At 43.4% G+C, this 27500-nt stretch overlaps 3 protein-coding genes across 6 annotated transcripts in view; 2 read left to right on the top strand and 1 right to left on the bottom strand.

Moving 5' to 3' along the window:
- The window catches only part of si:dkeyp-27e10.3 (UPF0606 protein KIAA1549), a 29890-nt gene extending 14008 nt beyond the window's left edge, over positions 1 to 15882 (top strand). Inside the window, exons 4-21 of the mRNA XM_044343729.1 lie at positions 1323 to 1405; positions 3218 to 3517; positions 4532 to 4718; positions 4806 to 4865; positions 5674 to 5825; positions 7252 to 7429; positions 8333 to 8517; positions 8591 to 8796; positions 8937 to 9064; positions 10202 to 10216; positions 11128 to 11336; positions 11560 to 11795; positions 12022 to 12157; positions 12818 to 13111; positions 13201 to 13253; positions 13344 to 13471; positions 14334 to 14488; positions 15658 to 15882. Of these exons, the coding sequence (XP_044199664.1) occupies positions 1323 to 1405; positions 3218 to 3517; positions 4532 to 4718; positions 4806 to 4865; positions 5674 to 5825; positions 7252 to 7429; positions 8333 to 8517; positions 8591 to 8796; positions 8937 to 9064; positions 10202 to 10216; positions 11128 to 11336; positions 11560 to 11795; positions 12022 to 12157; positions 12818 to 13111; positions 13201 to 13253; positions 13344 to 13471; positions 14334 to 14488; positions 15658 to 15882 (2930 nt within the window). The remainder of the gene's footprint in view (positions 1 to 1322; positions 1406 to 3217; positions 3518 to 4531; positions 4719 to 4805; positions 4866 to 5673; positions 5826 to 7251; positions 7430 to 8332; positions 8518 to 8590; positions 8797 to 8936; positions 9065 to 10201; positions 10217 to 11127; positions 11337 to 11559; positions 11796 to 12021; positions 12158 to 12817; positions 13112 to 13200; positions 13254 to 13343; positions 13472 to 14333; positions 14489 to 15657) is intronic.
- Positions 15883 to 15903: 21 nt separating this feature from the next.
- Positions 15904 to 22586, bottom strand: LOC122975339 (another transcription unit protein-like). 4 transcript variants are annotated; one of them, XR_006400631.1, is made up of 2 exons: positions 16326 to 22040; positions 15904 to 16244 (listed from the first exon to the last, which is right to left on the bottom strand). XR_006400631.1 is itself a non-coding variant. In XM_044343734.1 (2 exons), exon 2 carries the CDS (start codon positions 18117 to 18119, stop codon positions 17172 to 17174), a length of 948 nt encoding a protein of 315 aa, XP_044199669.1. In that variant the 5' UTR covers positions 18120 to 21691; positions 22503 to 22586; the 3' UTR covers positions 16251 to 17171. The 4 variants fall into 4 exon arrangements, 3 of the variants coding, with proteins under 3 accessions (XP_044199669.1, XP_044199667.1, XP_044199668.1); XM_044343734.1 differs by lacking the exon at positions 15904 to 16244 and adding an exon at positions 22503 to 22586 and having other exon boundaries at positions 16251 to 21691; XM_044343732.1 differs by lacking the exon at positions 15904 to 16244 and having other exon boundaries at positions 16251 to 18532; positions 18586 to 22040.
- The window catches only part of svopl (SVOP-like), a 15160-nt gene continuing 10232 nt past the window's right edge, over positions 22573 to 27500 (top strand). Inside the window, exons 1-3 of the mRNA XM_044343730.1 lie at positions 22573 to 22660; positions 25082 to 25194; positions 25546 to 25634. Of these exons, the coding sequence (XP_044199665.1) occupies positions 25083 to 25194; positions 25546 to 25634 (201 nt within the window). The 5' untranslated portion in view covers positions 22573 to 22660; position 25082. The remainder of the gene's footprint in view (positions 22661 to 25081; positions 25195 to 25545; positions 25635 to 27500) is intronic.

Raw genomic sequence — 27500 nt, 5'->3', positions numbered from 1 at the left:
TATCTATCTATCTATCTATCTATCTATCTATCCATCTATCTATCCATCCATCTATCTATCTATCCATCTATCTATCTATCATCTATCTATCTATCTATCTATCTATCTATCTATCTATCCATCTATCTATCTATCTATCTATCTATCTATCCATCTATCTATCTATCTATCTATCTATCCATCTATCCATCTATCCATCCATCCATCTATCTATCTATCTATCTATCTATCTATCTATCTATCTATCTATCCATCCATCCATCCATCTATCCATCCATCCATCCATCCATCCATCCATCCATCTATCTATCTATCTATCTATCTATCTATCTATCCATCTATCCATCTATCTATCTATCCATCCATCCATCTATCTATCTATCTATCTATCTATCTATCTATCTATCTATCTATCTATCTATCTATCCATCCATCCATCCATCCATCCATCCATCCATCCATCCATCTATCATCTATCTATCTATCTATCTATCTATCTATCTATCTATCCATCCATCCATCCATCCATCCATCCATCCATCCATCCATCTATCTATCTATCTATCTATCTATCTATCTATCTATCTATCTATCTATCCATCCATCCATCCATCCATCCATCCATCTATCTATCATCTATCTATCTATCTATCATCTATCTATCTATCATCTATCTATCTATCTATCATCTATCTATCATCTATCTATCTATCATCTATCTATCATCTATCTATCTATCTATCTATCTATCTAAATATCTCATAGGTGATCAGCTGGGTTGAGATCTGGTGACTGACCAGCATCCAGATCTGGACCAGGTTTTCCTTTAATGTGTCTTCTGTCTGTGTGTTCTGTCAGACTCAAACATCTTAATGTTTCTGAACTTCTTATATTCTTGGATTTATTCTCTACAAGTCTGTTTTTACATGTTTTAACAGTATTTCAGTGACAATGTTTAAATTCCCAACATCTGTTGAAATATCCTCAGTTTGAACCTCCAAACTCATTATAACTGGATCAGAGTTTACAATCACACGTCACATCTGTTTCATCAATATATATCTTTCTATCTATAATATGTTATGATATTTCAACTATATTTGTTGTTGCTGGCCTGTGTTTCATTAAAGCCGAATAAATATATTTAAAATGTAAAGGATGAATTAATGGACATCTCTGGATAAAACTATTGATTAACCTCTGACCTCTTTTCCCGCTCTGGCTCAGGTATTATAATTATTATTATGATGATGATGTGATGATGATGATGATGATGATGATGATGATGATGATGATGAGTCGGCTGCTGTGTGTGTTTGCAGGCAGCTCTAAAGGCTCGCCGGCTGCTTTCAGTCAGGTCAGAGACGTTCTGAAGAGAGAATTCAACCGTTCAGTAGAGCTGCAGGTAAAACAGCTCACAGCTCTACTTTACTCTACTCTACTGTACTCTACTCTACTCTACTCTACTCTACTCTACTCTACTGTACTCTACTCTACTGTACTCTACTTTACTCTACTTTACTCTACTCTACTGTACTCTACTTTACTCTACTGTACTCTACTCTACTTTACTCTACTCTACTCTACTCTACTTTACTCTACTCTACTCTACTCTACTCTACTGTACTCTACTTTACTCTACTGTACTCTACTTTACTCTACTCTACTGTACTCTACTTTACTCTACTGTACTCTACTCTACTTTACTCTACTCTACTCTACTTTACTCTACTCTACTCTACTCTACTCTACTCTACTCTACTCTACTTTACTCTACTCTACTCTACTCTACTTTACTCTACTTTACTCTACTCTACTTTACTCTACTTTACTCTACTCTACTCTACTCTACTCTACTTTACTCTACTTTACTCTACTCTACTTTACTCTACTTTACTCTACTCTACTTTACTCTACTCTACTCTACTTTACTCTACTTTACTCTACTCTACTCTACTCTACTCTACTCTACTTTACTCTACTTTACTCTACTCTACTTTACTCTACTCTACTTTACTCTACTTTACTCTACTCTACTCTACTCTACTTTACTCTACTTTACTCTACTCTACTCTACTTTACTCTACTCTACTCTACTCTACTCTACTTTCTACTTTACTCTACTTTACTCTACTCTACTTTACTCTACTCTACTCTACTCTACTCTACTTTACTCTACTCTACTTTACTCTACTCTACTTTACTCTACTTTACTCTACTCTACTCTACTCTACTCTACTTTACTCTACTGTACTCTACTCTACTGTACTGTATTCTACTGTACTCCACTCTACTCCACTCTACTCTACTGTACTCTACTCTACTCTACTGTACTCTACTGTACTGTACTCTACTGTACTCTACTCTACTCTACTCTACTTTACTCTACTCTACTCTACTCTACTTTACTTTACTCTACTCTACTCTACTCTACTCTACTCTACTTTACTCTACTCTACTCTACTCTACTTTACTCTACTCTACTCTACTTTACTCTACTTTACTCTACTCCACTCTACTCTACTCTACTCTACTCTACTCTACTCTACTGTACTCTACTGTACTCTACTCTACTCTACTTTACTCTACTCTACTCTACTCTACTTTACTTTACTCTACTCTACTCTACTTTACTCTACTCTACTTTACTCTACTCTACTTTACTCTACTTTACTCTACTCTACTCTACTCTACTCTACTTTACTCTACTGTACTCTACTCTACTGTACTGTATTCTACTGTACTCCACTCTACTCCACTCTACTCTACTGTACTCTACTCTACTCTACTGTACTCTACTGTACTCTACTCTACTGTACTGTACTCTACTCTACTCTACTCTACTCTACTTTACTCTACTCTACTCTACTCTACTTTACTTTACTCTACTCTACTCTACTCTACTCTACTCTACTTTACTCTACTCTACTCTACTCTACTTTACTCTACTCTACTCTACTTTACTCTACTTTACTCTACTCCACTCTACTCTACTCTACTCTACTCTACTCTACTGTACTCTACTCTACTCTACTCTACTCTACTCTACTCTACTCCATTCCTGTGGTGCTGTCGTGGGTCAGTTTGTTGAAACTAATGTCTGCTCTGTGATTCATGATCTTTCGTTTTGAGCATCTTTGTTCTCACCTGTCCGACCTTGAACTCACCTTGCTGATGTCAGATGATTGACAGCTGTCTCCTGCTGCTTCCTCCTCAGTTCCTGAGAACTCCGTCCAGTTTTTCTTTCCGTGTCGTGTCGGGTCCGTTGATCTTCACGGCCATATCTGTCATCAACGCCCTCCGCCAACCGCCACGAAGCTCCGGCCCCATTCCCGCCGTGTCCCCGCTCTATACCGTACCTAGCCTCAGGTACCAGATCCACACTGTGCTGCAGTTTGTCCCCGCCCACGTCGACGTCAGAGTCTGTAACTTCAGCGAGCGGGTGGAGAGAGGGTTGACGATGGCGTACAGCGAGACACGAAGACGCTCACATGAGGCCGGCAACATCACAGTACAGGTGAGTCCGTTACCTGTTTACTGTCTAACGTCATCATACAGGTGAGTTTTACCTGTTTACTGTCTAACGTCATCATACAGGTGAGTTTTACCTGTTTACTGTCTAACATCATCATACAGGTGAGTTTTACCTGTTGATGGGACCCTATTGAGCTGCTTTTACACCTGGAATTCTTCCAGCACTGTACATACTGTATGTAGTCTGAGTCTGAATATAAAGATGATATATTAGCGTCTAAATAAAACGTTAGCATACACCGATCAGCCAAAGGATTAAAACCACTGACAGGTGAAGTGAATAACTCTGATCATCTCGTCAAGCGGTGGGATGTAGGAGGCAGCAAGTGACTGTTGACCTTTATATGCTGAAACCACATTGTTCTGTTTCAAGTAAGATGTCTCGTCAAGATGTCTGGCAGCTTCGTTGTGTCGGCAAATTAATGTCTAATCTGTTAGGAAAGAAGAAACTGATGCACGGTGACCCCGATTCTAAGAAGTGATAGTTGGAAAGGGGAACTAAATGCAATGACAGCATATATGGAGGCTGAAAGTATAAAGCTGTTCAGGGTGCTCCTCTTGCCGCAGAGCTCAGGGAGCCTGTATGCATCCGATTTAATGATTAATTGAAGGAAACATACTGTGTCTCTGGTATTTAATTCCCTTCATCACCTAACTAGACAAGCTGATATTTCAGCTGTAGAAACAGGTCCGATCCCTCAGAAGAGCTGCTGTAGCTCAGATGTAGCTATGATAGACAGCTGCGTCAGAGCCTGCTGTGCACGAGGCTGCGTAGCTGCAGACTGGTCAGAGTGTCCCTGCTGACCACCGTCCACCGCTGAACGCGCCTACAATGCACACAGCAGCATCAGACCTGAATCATGGAGCAATGGTCTGATGAATCACGTCCGGGTGTGTTTGAATCCTGCATCGACAGGTCAGAGCTGTCTGGGAACCCGCACAGTATGAGGCAGGTGGTTTTAATGTTATCGACATCATTTGTGCATTTGCTCTACAGCTGTTGAACATCACCATGGGCGTAACTCGGCCGGCAGCGGAGCAGAAGGTTCCCGTCGACATCACGTTCGCAGTGCGTGATTTGCGGGGCTACCTTCCGGGGTCAGAGGTCAGCGAACACCTGAGGAAGCTCAGCCTGGTGGAGTTCAGCTTCTATGTCGGATTTCCTGCCCTACAGATCGCAGAACGTACGACACAAACATAATCTGTTTATACTCACAAACATTTATACGCAAATGCTCTTCAACATATTAAATCACTGTTTACACCTGCAGCCTTCCACTACCCGGAGCTGAACACGTCTCACCACCTGCGCTCCACCTGGGTCCGTACAGGTGAGAACTTATTTCTGCTTTTGTTTCTGTTTGTCCCCCAAAAAACAAAACTTCCCATCACTTGTCGCGTCATGCAGATAGTTTTGGTTCGATAGATTTTTGACAGAAGTTAAGAAGTCTGTGTGAAACTTCTATTCAGCTTCATCAGTCTGAGTTAGTCATATCAAGTGGATATCTGACACATTTACAGTCTTTTTAGCATCAAATTCCCTCTTTGTGTTTCCTCGGACAGTGTTTCCCTGTTGAGCTGCAGGTGGAAGTATAGTAACAAAAAGAGGAACTTTGGCACTAAAAAGACTGTAACGTTGAAAGATATCTACTTGATTTGACTCATTTGGACGCTGAAGCTTCATATTAGCTTCAGACTGTGGATTTTGTCCTCCATCACTTCCATTGTAAGGTCATTATGAAGGGATCTTCTAATGGTCAGTATGAACAGGAGGAATGATTACAGCAAGAAACACAGCTTTAATGTTCATTTGATGACTGACTGTTGGTTTAAGATGGACGTGAGAAATTGCAAACCCGTCCGTTTTGAGTACAACAAACTATATTTTATTCAGAGGTTGACTTGTCAGAACTACCTGCATGGTTGGAGGAGCACGTTGGATGTTGTTGATATAAAGTCTGAATCTGGTTGTTATATTTTCTTACATGATATCGATGCATTTGCATGATTATTCGGGTAGATCTATATTAACTTAACTGAATTCCACATTGACATAATATCTCCTTTTTCTCTATAGTGTTGTATATAATATGTGTATTAGAGCAGCGCGGGAGTGACTGTCTGTATGTGCTGTGTCAGTCCTGCTGGGTGTTCAGGAGCAGCTGGTGGTTGAAAGAAGTTTTAAAGCTCGTCTGGAGAGACGTCTGGCTCTGCTGCTGGAGGAGGGACTGGGAGCGTCCAGCAGGAGGCGGTGGAGAAGAGCTACAGCTGTGGGCAACAACAGTCTGCAGGTACTCTCCATGATGGGACTCATACAGGAACATTTTAGTGTTCTTCTCCTAAACTCTGACTTTTCTCTGTGAGGTTTACTCGTACAAGTGATCCGAGTCAAATTCAACAACAACTCTCTGAACTGGACAAACATTGCCGGCTGATAATTGTCACCTGTTCATGAGGAGATCCATCTGATCATTTGCATAATCTATACCCCTAAAATTACCATATAAGGTGAGTTTCATTCACAAATAAGTTCCCAAAGAGTAAAAAGAGAAGCAGAAACCAGCAGACACAATATGGTGAACAGAATGATGCACACTAACCCTTCTGGATTATTTTATCACAACATTTCATCGTATTGTAGATAAATATGCACCTTTCAAGAACTTCAGGATCAAAAACAGCAACAATCCTTGTTTGGCTGAAATGTTACATGAAAGAGATGCTGCCTGAACTGAATCCTCCTCTGATTGGTTAGATTTTAACAGGTGTCTCATTCGAAATACCAAATCATCATTTATGTCTCTGCACGATGTGAAAATAAAGGAAACCGAGCAACTTTTTTTGGAAAACAGTTAAATCATCATCACTTTATCCTTACCTGGTGAAATAGTTCAACGCTCCACAATTATCTCATTTGGAAAGAAAATATGTGATGCATTCAATGAATTTTATATTTTTTTATATATATTTTAATTTTATTATTAACATTTTATTTCTTCAGGTTATTTATTTGAAGCTGGATTTCCTCTCGCTGTGTTTAACGCTCTTTCTTCTATTGATCCAGTAAAGTTCACTGATCAGTCAGAGCCGAGGCTTTTATCACCAGCAGCTCCATCACTAGTTGAATGTTTAACTTCTATTTTTAATCTGACTGTGGTAACAGGAAGCAGTCCTACCTTTGCATAAAGCTGTCAGACCAATGAGCTACATCATCATGTATGAGTAAATGATTCTTAGCTCAACACAATACAAACATTCTTACCAGTCAGGATAGATCAGGCGTTAGATTACAGGCAGGATGGTGTCGCTCTTTTTATTGATTTATCAAAGGCTTTCAATACTGTCGACCATCAAATACTTTTGAAACGCCTGGAATCTTTTGGATTTGATGAAAAATTGTGTAATTGGTTTGCAGAGATCTCATGTAGAAGTCAAGCTGTTGTTGCTGCTGGCTACGTGCTCAGCGTCAGGAGTTTTAACAAAGGTGTTCCACAGGGTTCCATTCTAGGACCACTTTTATTCACTATTTCTATAAATGACTCATGTAAGAAACAGTACAATTCATGTGTACACAGATGACACTGTTCTCTATACGACAGCGCCCTTAATTTATCTTAAATTACTATTAAACAACGTACCGTTTTCCTGTCTGGTCTGTTGGTGTAATATGATTAACGACGTGGAGCGCAGGTGACGTCCTCTCCTACTGTGTCTCAGGTGGTGCGGGTGGCGAGGCTGTCGGGGGCGGAGCGTCCTCTGGAGGTCCTGTATTTCGTGGAGGGTCCGGCCGGTGAGCGGATCCCAGCGGAGGTGACCGCGGAGACCCTGAACCGTCTGGACCCTCAGAGAGCCGCGATCGTCCTCGGACACCGAGTGCAGAGACCTCTGGCCCAGCGTGAGTCCGGCGGTGAATCTATTCATACAGCTCACAGTTTATTTACACTTTGAACCCGACGTGCAGCCAAACCTGTCAGAGCCAAACTCAGCTCTGAACTCACCTTCCTGAGATCTTTCCAGGGACGACGGTGTCGCTCAAGTCTGAAAAAAAACGTTCTAATGTCTGATTTCATGTTCCAGCCCGAACAAAACACATTAAACACAAACAAGTTCATCAATGTAAATAAATAAAGAGATAATCTTTCACTCACCTGTCTCACCTGCCTCACCTGTCCCTCACCTGTCTCACCTGTCCCTCACCTGTCTCACCTGTCCCTCACCTGTCTCACCTGTCTCACCTGTCCCTCACCTGTCTCACCTGTCCCTCACCTGTCTCACCTGCCTCACCTGTCCCTCACCTGTCTCACCTGTCCCTCACCTGTCTCACTTGTCTCACCTGTCCCTCACCTGTCTCACCTGTCTCACCTGTCCCTCACCTGTCTCACCTGCCTCACCTGTCTCACCTGTCCCTCACCTGTCTCACCTGCCTCACCTGCCTCACCTGTCTCACCTGTCTCACCTGTCCCTCACCTGTCTCACCTGTCTCACCTGTCCCTCACCTGTCTCACCTGCCTCACCTGTCTCACCTGTCTCACCTGTCCCTCACCTGTCTCACCTGTCTCACCTGTCCCTCACCTGTCTCACCTGCCTCACCTGTCTCACCTGTCTCACCTGTCCCTCACCTGTCTCACCTGTCCCTCACCTGTCTCACCTGCCTCACCTGTCTCACCTGTCCCTCACCTGTCTCACCTGTCCCTCACCTGTCCCTCACCTGTCCCTCACCTGTCTCACCTGTCTCACCTGTCCCTCACCTGTCCCTCACCTGTCTCACCTGTCTCACCTGTCCCTCACCTGTCTCCAGCTGTGGAGACGCTGTCTGTCCCGCCAGCGGAGACTCAGAGCAGCAGCATCTGGCTGATCGTCGGCGTGGTCGTCCCCGTCCTGCTGGCCGTCTTCATCATCATCATCCTCTACTGGAAGCTGTGCGGCTCCGAGAAGCTCGAGTTCCAGCCGGACGCCATCAACACCATCCAGCAGAGACAGAAGGTCAGAGGTCAACAGGAAGCTGACAGTGTTTCCTGTTGTGAGCACTCACACTGACGCTGCCGTGTCCTCTCAGCTTCAGGCTCCCAGCGTGAAAGGCTTCGACTTCGCGAAGCTCCACCTCGGTCAGCACAGTAAAGACGACATCATGGTGATCCAGGAACCCGGCCCCCTGCCCGCACCTGTCAAAGAGGCCACGCCCTCTGACGGCGGAGACCTCAACACCCCCAAATCTAAAGGATCGTCCACCAAAGCAGCGCGGTCCAGCCGCCGCAGGGGCAGGTGAGACACACCTGCTTTACTTCTGTCCAAATACATTCAGGTTCCCAAAACGTCCAAAAATGTCACAAAATGTATAAACAACTCTAAAATGTCAAGACAAAGGTATCGCTCTGAAATAAAAAGTTCCTCTCTCGCTTCAGGCTCAGCCCGTCAGACGGCGACTCGTTAGGGAGCGACCAATCCAGCGGCAGAGAGTCGGCGGAGGAAAGCACCCGACCTGTGGCCACGCCCAGCGAGGGGAAACAGCACAGGAAGACGCCCAAAAATGGTCAGACACACCATGACATCATCACCTGAACTGAGCATGTGCGACTTTACAGATCTGGGGTCTCGTTTATAAAAGTCCACCTGGACACGTGGCTCACGTCTCGTCCTCGACACGCCAACATTCAACCGTTAACGGTCGATGCAAAAGTATTTATGAGTGTTGATGTTCACGTGTTTCCTTCTCTGCACCAATCAGAGTCAGCGCATCGACCCGCTCACTCAGGCAGCTGAAGGCAGATGAAAACGACGGCTTGTTGAAGTCGTGTTTGTCACCCAAAACAACCATAAACAACTTCAACTGAAGCTCTTACTGAGACCCTGCAGCGGGCCAGTTCCCAGTTAACCAGTTAACCAGTTAGACGTTTTTACACCAGTCACTCAACATCTACAGTGAACATTATATTAATTTATATTTACATCCAGATACAGCGGTCTGTCTAAAGGTCCGTGTATGAGCTGGTGAAGATGAGGCGACTGGAGAAGACGTGTGTGTTGCCGCCACCACAGAGGCTCCACGTTTCCCTCACTGGCGTCTTTTCTTGGCGTCTTAGTCCCTCCCACCGTGGACGCAGGAGAGACGCAAAGAAACCTCGCCCCTCATCCCTCGCCCCTCGCCCCTCGTTCCTCGCCCCTCGCCCCTCACCTGAGGAGCGAGGAGACATGAATTAAGAGACTTGAGACATGTACCCAGTGTCTCCAGTAACATGTGAATCTAAACTCTTACCTGCTGAATGCTGATTATTAAACAATCACCCCCCCCCCCCCCCCATCCGCTGTCAGGTTTGTTTCTGTCACAACTGGAACGCAGGAAGTGGCGTTCGCCTCTTTCAGGCCCAGTCTGAGCGAATGCAGTGGTTGTAAATGAGACCCCAGATCTGTTATTGGAATCATGTGTAAAGGATATTGATTGATTAAAGGAAAGCAATTAATCCACAAATATCAGGATCAGCTTTCAGAAATCCATAACCTGATCAATAAACCTGATCGATAAACCTGATCGATAAACCTGATCGATAAACCTGATCGATAAACCTGATCAATAAACCTGATCAATAAACCTGATCGAGCTGTGAGCTGATGCTTCTCTGCTTTCTCAAACTTCATTTTTCTTTTGCTCTTAATGCTCTCTGGACTGCAGGGAGGAGCAAGATGGGTACGTTTACACCTTCATCATCATCATCATCATCATCATCATCATCATCACCTCTCACACTTTAAAGGTGCATTAACTGGTCTCAGAACAAGCCGTTTATCAAGCCTATAGGTATAGTTAGTATATATTCATAAATCGATGGACGTTAGCCGCTAAGCTAACTCGTCCCACTAGATCAGACTCTGTCCCATCAGATTAGCCCATTTCAAGAGATTATTAATTAGTCGGGCTGTCAGTCAATTAAAAAATTAACTAATTAATCACACAATTTGCTTTTTTTATTCTTAATATTGAAGCTTGTAATAATAAATATTAAAATGTAGAATCAACATAATGAAGTATATTTAAATTCAGATACTAACATCTGTTTAACTGTGAACTGCAGAATCCCAGTAAAACCATCAAGGCCATTAACATTAGATATTAATGCACTAATATAAATGATAATTAACAACGATAAATGTGTTCCATGTTTAAACGAGGTTCAGATTGAACCAGAGTGATTCAGCCTCTTTCCCAACAAGCCAGCATGAACTGGTACCAGTGGATTCCTCCGTCGAGTGTCATATGACACCAGTATGACTTTAAATTAATCACCTTCATTTGACAGCACTAATAATTAGCACTCGTTATCTCTTTTACGCTGTCAGACTGATGTTTGTATGTTATATCGTGTCTTAATTAGTCCATATTTGCATGAACATGTTTAAATACCAGCTGATGTCGTTTAATGAGCCCTGAATGATGTTTTATTCACATTAATATTCTTTTCTGTTTATTGATGTTCTGCAATAAAAAGTTCAACCTTATATTCTGTTTATAAGGTGACTCTGTAGCATCTGTGCAGAGATATAAAAAACAACAAATAACTAAATAAAATAAACCCTGACCTCTGACCCCTCGTCCCGCAGCCGCCCCGTCAGGCAGCGGTCCGGACGAGCTGCTCTCCTCATCCTCCATCTTTGACCACGTGGACCGTCTGTCCCGCGGTTCGTCCGACGGCACACGTCGCCAGGCCAACAAGGTGCAGCTGATCGCCATGCAGCCTCGACCGAGCCCGCCGCCGGCTCACGGCCCCAACCAGCCGAGCCCCACCCTCACCGAGAAGGTCAACACGGAGGTGAGACAAACACAAACAACCACAGACACGTTCTGAACGTGCATCAAACCCAGTGGTGGAAAGTAACGAAGTACATTTACTCAACTACTGTATATAAGTTTAGAGGTACTTGTACTTTACTTGAGTATTTCCATGTGATGCTGCAGTAAAGGATCTGAGTACTTCTTCCTGATGACATCACAGACCTGTTCTAACCATGTATGACATCATCGTTCTCCTGCAGGTGGCGCTGCGACACAAGTCTGAGATCGAGCATCACAGGAACAAGCTGCGGCAGCGCGCTAAGAGGCGGGGCCAGTGTGAGTTTCCCTCCATGGACGACATCATGGACGCGTTCGGAGAAGGGCCGGTGCAGAGCGAGGTGGCCCAGCGTCTCTATAGCTCCGCCCACGACCACATGGACTGCATCCTGCAGGGCGAAACCCACTCACCCCCCACGCCCACCGACTCCAGGAGGAGGTCAGACTGCACCTCAGTGTCTTCATGTCTTTTATGATTCAGACTCCACGATGAGTCAGAGACCTGTTTATAAACTGGGACATCGTTTAACTTATATCATTTGCAAGCACACAGACTGATCGTCTCTACTCGATCACACGGATGAGATTAACTGATCTGCAGTGTTTTATTGTCTGAGATCTGCAGAGCACCTGGGTGAGTGTTTGTGTGTGTGTTGTTCTTCCAGAGGGAGGCGCTCTCCTCGGGGTCGGCGGGCTCAGCCGGGACCTGGAAGTCTTCCTGATACAGACCGAGACCGGCTGCTCACTGACCAGAGCGCCACCTACAGGAAATACCCAGGACTCAACAATGTGGCCTACATGGTGACTAAACACTAAAAACTAAGTCAGGAACACCTTATTAAAGGACGAGTTCACAGTTTATCACGTCCATCTTAAACCAACAGTCAGTGTGTTTCTTGCTGTAATCATTCCTCCTGTTCATACTGACCATTAGAAGATCCCTTCATAATGACCTTACAATGGAAGTGATGGAGGACAAAATCCACAGTCTGAAGCTAATATGAAGCTTCAGCGTCCAAATGAGTCAAATCAAGTAGATATCTTTCAACGTTACAGTCTTTTTAGTGCCAAAGTTCCTCTTTTTGTTACTATACTTCCACCTGCAGCTCAACAGGGAAACACTGTCCGAGGAAACACAAAGAGGGAATTTGATGCTAAAAAGACTGTAAATGTGTCAGATATCTACTTGATATGACTAACTCAGACTGCTGAAGCTGAATAGAAGCTTCACACAGACTTTAAATGACTGTGTGGACACACTGTGGATTTTATCCTCCATCACTTCCATTGAAAGCACATTTGAAGGATCTTTAACATCCAGTATGAACAGGAGGAATGATTACAGACACCTGACTGCTGGTTTAACACACTGGGAACACTGGGAACACTGGGAACTGTCCTTTAATACTGAAGTTGAATCACACTGAATAGTATTTATTCTCTCTTTCATCTGTCCCACAGTCGGACCCTGACCTGCCCCCGGACCACGGCAGTCCCTCCCCCACTGACGAGGTGTTTGACTCCGCCCCGGCCCCGCCTCCCTACATGCCCCCCCAGCCCTCCATCGAAGAGGCGCGGCAGCAGATGCACTCCCTCCTGGACGACGCCTTCGCCCTGGTGTCGCCGTCCTCACAGGGCAGCGCCGGGCTGAGCGGGGTAAGCCCCGCCCTGCCTAGCCCCTCCCCTCAGGCCCGCCCCCGGGGCCGGCAGTGGGGCTCTTACCCAGCAGCCCCCTCTCACAGCCCCTTCTCTGCAGTGAGTGTGTCGCCCTGCAGCTGAGGCCTTTTTCCTTCGGTCATCTCTCCATGTTCAGTTCTCATTTTCTTCTTCTCTTCTTCCTGCAGAGGTACGCAGAGCTGGGAATGTCCCCCACGTCGGTGCAGGGCCTGCTGCAGAGGTCAGTATGCTGACACCGGCTCCTTAGCTGTAGACTGACCCTAGACCCCAAATCCTGAACCAGGACTGATTCTCTGTGTGCTTTATCCAGGCAGGGCCTGAGCTCAGGGGGGTATGTTTCCACCGGAGACCAGCTGCAGGAGTCGGTTTACCCCAACAGGGGGCAGTACGAGGACCCCCCCTCCTCCTCCAGACCACGACCTGTCGGGGGCAGCACAGGTACAGTCAGGACCTTCTGAGCAAAGAATCGCTCTTCTTGACATAAACCCACATGTATGCAGTATTGTGTTCGATACAGAGAAATGAAATGATGATGCACAGACTAGCTGGAAATCGTCAGTATGACATCATCGAACAAGGCGGAGTCAGCATTGCAACAGTACATTTCCAAACCAGCAGTCAGCGTCTTAACTCCAGTTTCTATCTGCATCATTTACAAGATTCATTTTTTATTGAAAGAATTCTCCAATTAGAGAGTTTATGGGTGTTAACTGCTCATCTAGGTACATAAAAATACCTTCAGTATGTGCTCTTTCACCAGCTGATTCCATTTTTTTAAAACAAAGACTGGATAATGATTAGAACAATGGTGCGTCCCGGTAGATGGTAAAGAAACATGCTACATTACTGCAAAGTCTGTGGTTCGATTCCAGCAGTGGACCTCTGGTGCATGTTATGCTCCATCTGTCCCTCCTAGTTTCCTGCCATCTCTTAACTATCATCTAATGAAGGCACAAGTATATATATATATATATATATATATACATATATATATATACATATATAAAAGATTAGAACAAAAGAGAGCATTATTGAGAAAAGGCTCAGTGCATTATTTACTTACAGCTGAATGTCTTGGACGGATCTGTAAAGCACAAAGAGGCATTAAAGGTTGCAGCGATCAGCGTCTCTGGTGATGTTGGTGTAAATAATGAAAGTGTTAACGTTGTCAATGAGGAATCTGATTTGAATGTAATTTGATTTAATGATGTATGATGTGTAACATTAGTCCTGAGCTGAACCTGCAAGCTGTTTCCTTATTGGTCCAGTTTTGTTCTGTGTTGATGTACTTGACCTTCAGGTGCGCAGCTCCACCACCTGACCCAGGTGGGTTTGTCCAGCCAGATTGGTGCGTACCCCGGGGTGGGTCGCAGCATGTCGGGCCCTACCGGCTCCAGCTGGAACCAGCAGCACTCAGACCAGGATCTGTCCAGACCAGGAGCCAGCAGAGAGAGCGTGAGTCCACTCTGGTCCAAACTCTGGTTCTGGTTCTGTACTCTTCTGTAGACCTTAACAGTATATGAACAACCAGTTCTAAGCAGTCTTAACTAGTCCAGACCAGTCCAGACCCGTCCTGAATAAACCAGTCCATTCTAGACTAGTCCAGACCCGTCCTGAATAAACCAGTCCATTCTAGACTAGTCCAGACCAGTCTTGAGTGGTCTCTTCATACTCTTTAGTCTTACTGGAAATCGAAGGGTTGACTTGAGCTGGTTCAGCTCAGTTCAGATCTGTGTTGTCCCACAAGCAGCAAGGTAGCGTACGAACACAAACACAATCAAAGACTAATGAAGACAAAGTTCTGCTACCAGAACTTTTAATGTCTTGGTTTTAATTGACTGTAACGTAAGTTTTAACAGTCATGTAAAAGCAAAAACAAAATCTGCATTTTATCACCTTCAATCAGCCAAAGTCAGGGACCTTATGACAAAACAGGATTTGGAAAAATGGATTCATGCTTTTATCTCCAGCAAAACTGATTACTGTGATGGACTTCTGACAGGATTTCCTATAAAGACCATCAGGCACCTGAAACTCATTCAAAATTCAGCCGCAGGAATTGTGACTAAAACCAGAAGGACAGCCGACATCACCCCAGTTCTTAAATCTCTATACTGGTTGCCAGAGAGCCACAGAACTGATTTTAAAGTCTTATTACTTATTTATAAATCTCTACATGGAGTTGGCCCTGAATATATGACTGTGACTTGACTTGAATCTACCTCTGTGTGCTTTATGAAACTGCCTTGCCTTACTACGTGTACGATTCAGAAAAGAATAAAGTGTTGGTTAAAAGAAGAGAAAACAATAAAGAAACAAAGTGCTATATGAGGAACCACCAGGCGGTTTGTAATGTATTAGAATCAGACTTGCACATGGGATAAATGAAAGCTTGAACCTGTTGCACTTCAGTTTTGGAAACTGTATCTCTGACCCGAGGGGAGTCTGGTCTGGTCTGGATTTCATATGATGGATTCAGTGGCTTGTGTAGTTTCATGTTTTTCAGTCACACGTCCACTGTTATACTTGTTGAACGCTGACAAAATAATCACTGATACATATTTCTGGCCTCACCCTCCTCACTCGCTCTCTCTTCCTCTTCTTCTTCTCTCTTCTCCCTACAGGTGCTGTCGTTTCCTGAGTTCTCCTCTTCCTCTGTTTTCCAGATGCCCAGCTCCTCGTTGCGGGACCCGTCGGCTCCACCGCTTCTCCTGACCTCACCGACTCCAGAGTATCCACCGGAGGATGCTTCACCCTCTGCTCACACCTCTGCCTCTCTTATCAAGGCTATCAGGGAGGAGTTGCGACGTCTGGCCCAGAAACAGGCAGCAGTGACCAGCTACCCCTAGACTGGTCTGCACCAGTTTGGATCAGGACTCAGTTGGTCTCAAACATTATCATTTTAAACGACTCAGAGCCCATCAGGACTGGACTGGAACCCTAAATCTAACTGATCCACACTCTGGAGTCCTTTGAGATAATCTATGTCTGTGCCACTAAGCCCAAAAATAACTCTGGACCACAATTCATGTCCTAAAAAATGGACAAAGTCTCCTGACTGAAAGACCTCCGGTACTTTACAGGGTCCCGTCTGTCCGTCTGTCTGTCCATCATCTTTTAGCTCAGTGTTTAATTGGATGGGAATTTGACTTTTCATGTTTCCATTGAAGTGCTTCCTGGAATAGATCATTCATCGATCATCCTTACTGACCTTCTGGAGTGAATCGTCCCCCCTGACCCTCTGGAGTGAATTGTCCCTCCTGACCTTCTAGAGTGAATCATCCCTCCTGACCTTCTAGAGTGAATCGTCCCTCCTGACCTTCTAGAGTGAATCGTCCCTCCTGACCTTCTAGAGTGAATCGTCCCCCCTGACCTTCTAGAGTGAATCGTCCCTCCTGACCTTCTGGAGTGAATCGTCCCCCCGACCTTCTAGAGTGAATCGTCCCCCCTGACCCTCTGGAGTGAATCGTCCCCCCTGACCTTCTGGAGTGAATCGTCCCTCCTGACTTTCTAGAGTGAATCGTCCCCCCTGACCCTCTGGAGTGAATCGTCCCCCCTGACCTTCTGGAGTGAATCGTCCCTCCTGACTTTCTAGAATGAATCGTCCCTCCTGACCTTCTAGAGTGAACCGTCCCTCCTGACCTTCTGGAGTGAACCGTCCCCCCTGACCTTCTAGAGTGAACCGTCCCTCCTGACCTTCTAGAGTGAACCGTCCCTCCTGACCTTCTAGAGTGAACCGTCCTCCTGACCTTCTAGAATGAATCGTCCCCCCTGACCTTCTGGAGTGAATCGTCCCTCCTGACCTTCTAGAGTGAACCGTCCTCCTGACCTTCTAGAATGAATCGTCCCCCCTGACCTTCTGGAGTGAATCGTCCCTCCTGACCTTCTAGAGTGAACCGTCCTCCTGACCTTCTAGAATGAATCGTCCCTCCTGACCTTCTCGAGTGAACCGTCCCTCCTGACTTTCTAGAGTGAATCGTCCCTCCTGACTTTCTAGAGTGAATCGTCCCTCTTGACCTTCTGGAGTGAATCGTCCCTCCTGACCTTCTGGAGTGAATCGTCCCTCCTGACCTTCTAGAATGAATCGTCCCTCCTGACCTTCTAGAGTGAATCGTCCCTCCTGACCTTCTAGAGTGAATCATCCCTCCTGACCTTCTAGAGTGAATCGTCCCTCCTGACCCTCTGGAGTGAATCGTCCCTCCTGACCTTCTGGAGTGAATCGTCCCTCCTGACTTTCTAGAGTGAATCGTCCCTCCTGACCTTCTAGAATGAATCGTCCCCCCTGACCTTCTAGAGTGAACCGTCCCTCCTGACCTTCTGGAGTGAACCGTCCCTCCTGACCTTCTAGAGTGAACCGTCCTCCTGACCTTCTCGAATGAATCGTCCCCCCTGACCTTCTAGAGTGAATCGTCCCCCCTGACCTTCTAGAGTGAATCGTCCCTCCTGACCTTCTCGAGTGAACCGTCCCTCCTGACTTTCTAGAGTGAATCGTCCCTCCTGACCTTCTGGAGTGAACCGTCCCTCCTGACCCTCTGGAGTGAATCGTCCCTCCTGACCTTCTAGAATGAATCGTCCCTCCTGACCTTCTGGAGTGAATCGTCCCTCCTGACCTTCTAGAATGAATCGTCCCTCCTGACTTTCTAGAGTGAATCGTCCCTCTTGACCTTCTGGAGTGAATCGTCCCTCCTGACCTTCTAGAATGAATCGTCCCTCCTGACCTTCTAGAATGAATCGTCCCTCCTGACTTTCTAGAGTGAATCGTCCCTCCTGACTTTCTAGAGTGAATCGTCCCTCTTGACCTTCTGGAGTGAATCGTCCCTCCTGACCTTCTGGAGTGAATCGTCCCTCCTGACCTTCTAGAATGAATCGTCCCTCCTGACCTTCTAGAATGAATCGTCCCTCCTGACCTTCTAGAGTGAATCGTCCCTCCTGACCTTCTGGAGTGAATCATCCCTCCTGACCTTCTAGAGTGAATCATCCCTCCTGACCTTCTAGAGTGAATCGTCCCTCCTGACCCTCTGGAGTGAATCGTCCCTCCTGACCTTCTGGAGTGAATCGTCCCTCCTGACTTTCTAGAGTGAATCATCCCTCCTGACCTTCTAGAATGAATCGTCCCCCCTGACCTTCTAGAGTGAACCGTCCTCCTGACCTTCTCGAATGAATCGTCCCCCCTGACCTTCTAGAGTGAATCGTCCCCCCTGACCTTCTAGAGTGAATCGTCCCTCCTGACCTTCTAGAATGAATGGTCCCTCCTGACCTTCTAGAGTGAATCGTCCCTCCTGACCTTCTGGAGTGAATCGTCCCTCCTGACCTTCTAGAGTGAACCGTCCTCCTGACCTTCTCGAATGAATCGTCCCCCCTGACCTTCTAGAGTGAATCGTCCCCCCTGACCTTCTAGAGTGAATCGTCCCTCCTGACCTTCTAGAATGAATGGTCCCTCCTGACCTTCTAGAGTGAATCGTCCCTCCTGACCTTCTGGAGTGAATCGTCCCTCCTGACCTTCTAGAGTGAACCGTCCTCCTGACCTTCTCGAATGAATCGTCCCCCCTGACCTTCTAGAGTGAATCGTCCCCCCTGACCTTCTAGAGTGAATCGTCCCTCCTGACCTTCTGGAGTGAATCGTCCCTCCTGACCTTCTGGAGTGAATCGTCCCTCCTGACCTTCTGGAGTGAATCGTCCCTCCTGACCTTCTGGAGTGAATCGTCCCCCCGACCTTTTGTGGTGCTAACCGTTAGCCTCATACAGTCTCTTCTCATTGCCTTCCACACTCTCATCAGCCTCGGGGATCAGGTCTCCGTTCATAAACCATATCAGTGAGGCCTTTGCACTGTCGACAGCTGGAGGTGGCATACAGTTCCTACATCATGGGAACACAAAACAGGAAAAATGATATAGATATATATAGCTAAGAATAAATATGAATATATGTAAAGAGATAGAATCCCAATGAGCACAATATTAATGTAAGAGTTATTATTGGAGTATTGAGATGTTACTTTTTTTATTGCTTATATATAAAAGTATACTTAAAATCCTTTATTTTGATCAAAAAATGACCAAACTACTGTTCTATGGTTGTACCCCTCTTGTGTTTGAGCTCGCTGTAGATTTTGAGCCGGCGTTTGCTTATCTGTGGAGACGTTGCTTAGCATAGCTGCTCGCTCGTGTGTTCATGTATCGGTGGCAATGAAAAAGAAATTAACGCTAACACATCGCTTTAATATCGAGTTATTTGCTCCGTGGAGCAGGTTCATCGCTGCTTTGTTGCATCCATCAGTTTGTGGGGAGAATGCTAAAGGTGAGTCTATCAGGTGACGGGTGGGTACAGTGTTTATTTGTGAGGGAGGGAGAGTCGGGGCACCAGTCATTAATCACAACCTGAACAGATACCATGAGCTGAACATCATCAGCGTACTAGTGACAGGGTACCTTTAAAACTACTGTGTATGTGTCCAAGGGGCAAACAAAATAGGACCCAGGACAGAACCTTGGGGCTCACCAGGAGAATCAGACAGCCACAAGCCTGCTTCTCTAACCTTTACAACCACTGTCCGAGTGATGAATGTTGAATGTTTGCCTTAAAAAAAGAAATCCAGTTTAGGAAGATGCGGGATGTTTCCCAGTCAAATGTACAAAGCTCTGGTCAAGTCTGTGAAGGGACTTAAGATATCAACCTTTCCCATGGAGCTGAACTCAAGGTCCTCACCCCGTAATTACCCTGTAAGGCCAGGGTTGTTTGTTAATGGTTGTTATGGTTTTGACATTGGAAATTTGAATGGATAAGTTTAAACTTTTACCTGTCTAGTTCTGCAGATGAAAACAAACTAATCAAAATTTTTAGGCCTATGTATAATTTGTATGTGTGCGACATCAGAGCTCACTACATCAATAATTATGATTATTATGATTACTATTACAGCAGTAGTAGTGTTCTGTTCTTTTATTATACTATGAACTAAGTGGAAGCCCCTCGTACATTTGATAAATTGTAGAATGGTTGTATAGATGGTGACTGGTTCCCCTCTCTGCTGGTCGGCTCTTTTCTCTGTAGTGTTGTGATGAACTTGTAAAACCTGGTTCGGTGGATGTATGAGAGGGTTTGTTCGTTTCTGCTCTCTGCTCTTCTTCAGCATGTTTGACTAAGTTTGAGGCTTTAGCTACTCGTGATGTTCCAGTTAATGTTTAGCATGCTGCTAAAAGATGTTAAAAACAAAAATTAAAAAAGTGAAGAGTTGTTCCCACATCAAATTAAGAGTGAGCAAAGAGTGATTAATGTCACAGTGCCATAAAACCATTGTTCATCCAAACACAGTAGAAAAAAAATACTTCATATAAAACATGTTTTCTTTGTTTTTCTTTTCCAAAAAATATTTTTGGATCTAAATGAAGATGGTTACAGTAAACAATGTATAAATGAAAGTGGATATGGTGTTGAATAGAAAACATAATATAGAAAATATTTTATCTGTGATTGCTCTGCTGAACGGACTCAAAGATCTGCCCGGCAACAGTGCCAACACATCCTTCGTGGACCAGAAACCAAATGCAGAACTCTTCACCGGCTGGAGACTTTCTGATTGGACCTAGCACCTGTCAGTCAAGCCATAGGACTTGGCAACGCCTACAGGATCACATGGTGCTAATTCAACGCCTGAAGGTGTGTCGTAAAACTTCAGATCACACACAAGAAAAGAAAACCCTGCAGCTGTCGTGATCAAAGAGAGAAGTTTGTCTTCTCACATCAAACTCTGGATTTAAGCTGCTGCTCTGCAGGTTTCACAAACTTCTCCTGAATGTTTCCTTCAATGTTTTCTAGAGTTTGAGTTCTGTGTTTTCTAGATCTGTGATCCTCAGTGAGAATCCAGCAGACGACCAGTCGCACTATGGATGCTTTATTCATGACAGACTGGAAGCACCGTCAGACCCAAACCCACTAACATGTTCAGAGCCCTGAAGTGAGACATTAACTTGTGTGCACAAGTTATGAATCTGATTAACTTGTGCAAACAACATACTAACTTCTGTGCACATTATACTAACTCACAAACAAAATATACTAAATATTAACATTTACCAACAACATCATGAATTGTGGGTACAAGATACTAAACAAAATATTAACATTTGCAACAAGACAATAACTTGTAATAACATTTTGCTGTGTATTGATAACTGTGTGAACAAGATAACTTTCAAAAACAAGATATTGATCTGAGCACACAATTATTGATGATGAATTTGTTCAAACAAGACACAAGATAATAACTTGTGCACACAAGTTATTATCTTTGCTCGTAAGATAAAAACCATCTTTCAGGGTTTCTGTGAACATGTGATCTCGATCAGCTGACTAGTGTTTGGTATTTAACTGCCATCTTATCTGGACGACTTCAAACTGCTCAAACGTTAATCAGAATGTTTTCAGATCTTTACTGACCAGATCATTGCAGTCAGTACTTTGTCATGAATGAACTTCCATACAGCTGCATATCTGAGTCCAACTACATTCCTGTTGTTTCCATCTCGACTCTTCTCCGACACGCAGCTTCACTGAGTTCAGACCGGACCAGGTGTGATCCAGGTGTGATCCAGGTGTGATCCAGGTGTGATCCAGGTGTGATCCAGGTAACTCAGTGGAGCTGCTTCAGGAAACAGAGCCTGAAGGAAAAGTTAGTTTAACGTTAAATCAGTGCACCTGGGATCACTGCCAGCGGGTTTACCTGTTCAACAGCAGCCGCCCAGGTGAGCTGTCAGCTGATTTGACAGCGTCACATGACAGGACCTGTTCTACCCAAACTCTGTGTGAGCTGCATCCTGTGGTGTTTCAAGTCTTAAAGATTGTGTTAACAAACATTAAAGTGTTCAGATTCAGACTGGATGGTTTTTTTTTTAATTTAACACACAAGATGTTTGTTTTGTTAATAAAACTACTTCAGTTTAATCCTCCAGCTGTGAACAATGAGAGCAAACATCACACAAAACAAACAAACAAACAAACAAACAAGTCGCTCAGCAGAGCAGCTTCCACACAACAACAGTACTGAAGACAGAATAACGGTAATATTTCAAGAAAAATAAAAATTATTGAAATTATTGTTAAAAGAAATGTTTAAAACTTAAAAAAATAAACTATTGTAAAGGAGGGAAGTTGTAACATAACAACAGCCGAAGTTACAGGAAAAACTTTATCAGAGATTTTCTTTTGTAAAATTACATTTTGACAATTTTCTTTTATTTTTAAACATTTTTTAACTTTATTCTTGAAATCTCCATTTTTTGTGAAAAAAAATTAGACTTTTTTCAATCATTGATTTAAACAGTAAAAATATCTTTAATAACTTTTTATTGTTCATCTGTAAAGATTTGGATTTTATTTAAATATTTTTGACTTTAAGAATAATAATTTCTAATCATCGTGAGTATTTTTTTGTTGTTGTTTTCTTCGGCACTAATAGGCTTCCGTACTCACCTGTATGGGGTGAACTGAACCCCTCCCACTGGTTACCTGGTGACGATGACGATGGTACTTCCTGATACACCTGGTCAGGTAAACAACAGACTGAAACATCTCCTGCAGCATGAGAGGAGAGAAAACTGAGAGCTCCGGATTTCAGAACAAACATCTGTGTAAGTGGAGCCATTTATTCGCTTGTAAACTAACGTGAACGCAGCCGAACATTGTTCGTCGTCCTTCTACAAGAAAAGTTCGGCTTTAGTAGAATTAAACTGACATGTTTCCGTTAAAAACCGGAAGGTTTGAGGTTTCCTGTCTGATGGAGGCGGTGAGGATGTAAAGATCATAAATGATCTCATGAAATGATTCATAGAAACAACTGAACGCGTCTCAGCTGCTCAGTGTTCGTTGACTTTGGTCTAAACGGACTCAGTGTATTTACAGTCCGTATAAAACTATAATAAATATGTGTTTACAGAGAAACGTCTAATTAACCAGCAGACAAAATCTGAATGATTCAAAAAAGTAAAAAGTATAAAATTAGATTTCAGAATGGAGTAAAAATAATCAGTTTTCTCTGAAACGGTCCAGCTGAACAGCCTCTGTGTATAAATATAGAAATACAGTTTAAAACAGTTTAAAACAGTTTAAAACGGTTTAAAACAGGCTGTGATTTTAGGATTCACTCTTTCATTCTTCACATATTTTACAGGTCATGAGGACTGTTTCAGTTCAGTGATCCATCATCAATCAGCGTTAAACTGTCGTTTCTTCTCTGCTGAAGAGAACTTGGTCTTCATCGTGGTCTTCATCATCGGAGCAGAGCTTCTCTTCCCGCGCTAATGTATGTTAATGGGTGGACAAAATATTAGAAACACCTCTCAATATACGAGCTGACTGATAAACATAAAGCAGAATTATGATTATTATATTTCTGACGACAGTAATGAACGTTAGTAAACTCTGTTCAGCTGTTCCTACTAAAGTGAGTGTTTCTATTATAAACTGCAGTCAGCCAGTGGAGTCATGTGATCTCTGGTAACTCACTGGTCCCAGTGTGTGTCTGCAGTCACACTCCCAGCTGGGTGAAGCTCCGTCATTAAGGTGTAGAGTAGAAGTACGGCAGCAGCTTTGGGACAAACTTCACTCACTTGGTGGAAACAGGAACTGTCGTAACTTTTCATCACCGTGTTTTCTAATCAGCATCTGTTGGGATCTTTGACTGTATATGAATATAACAGAGATATGAAGGATACACAGAGATGGTCAAACTTTTTAAAAATGTTTTAATGTTCCATGGAAATAAATTAAACTTCCTGTTCAAACCAGTTTTGTTTAAATAAAAAATGACACTAATTTCAAACATATAGGTAGATGTCATCATATATAATACTACATATACATATATTATAATACCAAAATTACTCCCAAGCCTCTTTGGTTGCATTTCTTCTCTTTATGCTTTCTTATGTTTATAAGCTGCTTGTTTTTAGCAACAGTCCCTGTAAATATACAACACAATCAAATAAACACGTCTATCGTTTTCTAGACTAGCGAACGGTTTATTTTATCCTAAATACAATGTAACCTTTACATTTTTAACATCTGCGCAGCAATATTAAATGTCTATGTTAGTTTGAGCAGTTTACGCAGTACTCAGTACCGTAAACATGACGAACACAAGAGCTGTTGCACATGCTCAGTATGTCCACACCGATGCAGGCTCGCTGCTGGAGGGTTTTATAACCCGCTTCCACTCCCCGCTAGTCGGTTTGGGATGGAACTTAATACGGCGGACGCTCCACATGAACACGCAGACGGAGAGGAAGTAGGAAGGGAGAGGGTGTAGGGGCTAGTTTGGATAAAGGAACAGCAGCCAAACCGTGTAATTACAACGTCACATGATGCTATTGGGCCCAAAAAGACTTTTCCCCACAGACTTATTGTGACAGAGACGTCTGTAAATTATGTGTCACCAGCCGTTAAATGACTGGTTTTACTGTCAGAATTTGATCCATTCGGTCTGATCATCAGAAGTCTAGAAGAGCCACATGATTGAATCATTTTATCCCCGTTACAGTTAGCTGAACCAGAAGCTGCCGTCTCGGCCGGTGGAAGTCTCTAGTGAGCATGCTCAGTATGTTTTCATCCAAGTAATTTCTTTACAGCAGGAAGTTTTTGGCTTTTTTGGTTTCCTGAGCAACTGTCAGAGGAATGAACAGAGCCTCGTCTCCACCGCTGTATCCAGGTCTCTGTAGACATCCATGGAAGCTCCTGGTCTGACAGGAGTCGATGAACTACGACATCACGGCTACGACTTTACTTCTATTATTATATGTTATAACACCGTAATAAGACTCACTCTCTCTCCAACATGCCACAATGATTATTTTCATCATCAGTTAATGTATCAATTAATCAATTAATTTACTGACTAATGGTTCGGTTTATAAAATGACGGGAAATAAAGAAAAATGTGTTCAAGGTGACGACTTTAAATATCTTATTTTGTCAGAAGATGTTCAGCTTTTAAAGATAATGTTGCCGTTGATTTACTAAAGAAGTAATCAATGATTGGTCTGATCGATGGGCAGGATGGGTGACTGTATGAAGACGGAGCTGGTGAGCGCCATCCATCTGCAGGAGGTGGAACTGCAGGACAGACCTGCAGACGCTCAGCAGGACGCCAAGAACAACAACAAAGATGGTGAGTCTCAAATCAATAATCAATAATAAAAGAAAAAAACTAAAAGACAATAGAAAAATATAAAATCTGTTTTCTATTCTAAGTAGAAACATGTTGGTCACTCAGAGCTGGTTCCTGAAACTAGAGCTGCAACGATTGTTCAATTAATCAATTAGTCGATTAAAAGAAAATCTGTAATCATTTTGATTGATTAATTGTTTAACTATTTTTTTTTTAAACAAAAAACATCAAATGTTTCATAATTCAGGTTCTTAAATGTGAGAATTTAACGTTTAATTTAATTTAAAGTTATCAATACTCATGATAACACATCAGATATCTCCTGATGTCATGTGACTGTTTATTGATCAGATCAGACGTTCACTGTGGAGGAAGCTGTGGAGACGATCGGCTTCGGACGATTTCACATCCTGTTGTTTGTCATCATGGGGAGCTCAAACGTAACACACACACACACACACACACACACACACACACACACACACACACACACACACACACACACACACACACACACACACACTGCTTTCTACACAATCAATACAGGAAACTGATCACTTGTTTCTCTCCAGATGTGAATGTTTCATGTGAACTTACATCATTTGTAGTGTTGAACTCAGCTCTAGCTCCGCCCCAAACCTGTCACCTGACCGTGACCTCACATAACCCCACCAACAGTGACGGGTTGGTATAGACATGATGACAGGACAGTTCCCAGTGTTCCCAGTGTTCCCAGTGTCTATAACCAGCAGTCAGGTGTCTGTAATCATTCCTCCTGTTCATACTGGATATTAAAAGATCCTTCAAATGTGCTTTCAATGGAAGTGATGGAGGATAAAATCCACAGTGTGTCCACACAGTCATTTAAAAGTCTGTGTGAAGCTTCTATTCAGCTTCAGCAGTCTGAGTTAGTCATATCAAGTGGATATCTGACACATTTACAGTCTTTTTAGCATCAAATTCCCTCTTTGTGTTTCCTCGGACAGTGTTTCCCTGTTGAGCTGCAGGTGGAAGTATAGTAACAAAAAGAGGAACTTTGGCACTAAAAAGACTGTAACGTTGAAAGATATCTACTTGATTTGACTCATTTGGACGCTGAAGCTTCATATTAGCTTCAGACTGTGGATTTTGTCCTCCATCACTTCCATTGTAAGGTCATTATGAAGGGATCTTCTAATGGTCAGTATGAACAGGAGGAATGATTACAGCAAGAAACACACTGACTGTTGGTTTAAGATGGACGTGAAAAACGTGAACTCGTCTTTTAAAGTTATAATCCTTCAGATTTCAGTCCTGATTGATTCAGCAACACCTGTGGTTACCATGGTAACAGCAGGTAGTTTGATACAACTGCAAACACTTTGACAGAAAAACAACAGATGAGCAAACAAACTGAAAAGTACTGCAGGAGAAGCTACATCCTCGCTGAAAAACATCTTTTATATTTCACTTATGATAACAATAAAATGTATTTCATTATTACGAGGTCGTTTCCTCATTATAAAGATTAAATTTTCTCATAACTGTCCCATTGGCTGGTTCCTTCTCCACTAGAGATGCAGAGTGATGACATCATTCAGAGTCTCCTGCTGATAACAAACACGTCCAGATAACTTAGAGCAAAATGTCACAACTTGATCGATTCATTCAAACGAGCCGCAACGCTGCAGTTTTATGGGCTACAGATACAGTCGGACACTAAAACAGCTTTCTGGTTACAGTCGGACATTAAAACAGTTTTCTGGTTACAGTCGGACATTAAAACAGTTTTCTGGTTACAGTCGGACATTAAAACAGTTTTCTGGTTACAGTCGGACATCAAAACAGCTTTCTGGTTACAGTCGGACATTAAAACAGTTTTCTGGTTACAGTCGGACATTAAAACAGCTTTCTGGTTACAGTCGGACATTAAAACAGTTTTCTGGTTACAGTCGGACATTAAAACAGTTTTCTGGTTACAGTCGGACATTAAAACAGTTTTCTGGTTACAGTCGGACATTAAAACAGCTTTCTGGTTACAGTCGGTCATTAAAACAGCTTCCTGGTTTCTGGTTACAGTCGGACATTATAACAGTTTTCTGGTTACAGTCGGACATTAAAACAGCTTTCTGGTTACAGTCGGACATTAAAACAGTTTTCTGGTTACAGTCGGACATTAAAACAGCTTTCTGGTTACAGTCGGACATTAAAACAGTTTTCTGGTTACAGTCGGACATTAAAACAGCTTCCTGGTTTCTGGTTACAGTCGGACATTAAAACAGTTTTCTGGTTACAGTCGGACATTAAAACAGCTTTCTGGTTACAGT

The sequence above is a fragment of the Thunnus albacares genome, chromosome 23, assembly GCF_914725855.1.
Source record: "Thunnus albacares chromosome 23, fThuAlb1.1, whole genome shotgun sequence".
In the NCBI taxonomy this organism is placed as follows: Eukaryota; Metazoa; Chordata; class Actinopteri; order Scombriformes; family Scombridae; genus Thunnus; species Thunnus albacares.
Note: the sequence above shows the minus strand (reverse complement) of the source record. Positions and strands in the feature narration are given on the sequence as shown.

Excerpts from the sequence above, each read along its gene's own strand:
- LOC122975339 (XM_044343734.1), bottom strand. The coding sequence starts at position 18,119 with ATGATTCACTCTAGAAAGTCAGGAGGGACGATTCACTCCAGAAGGTCA.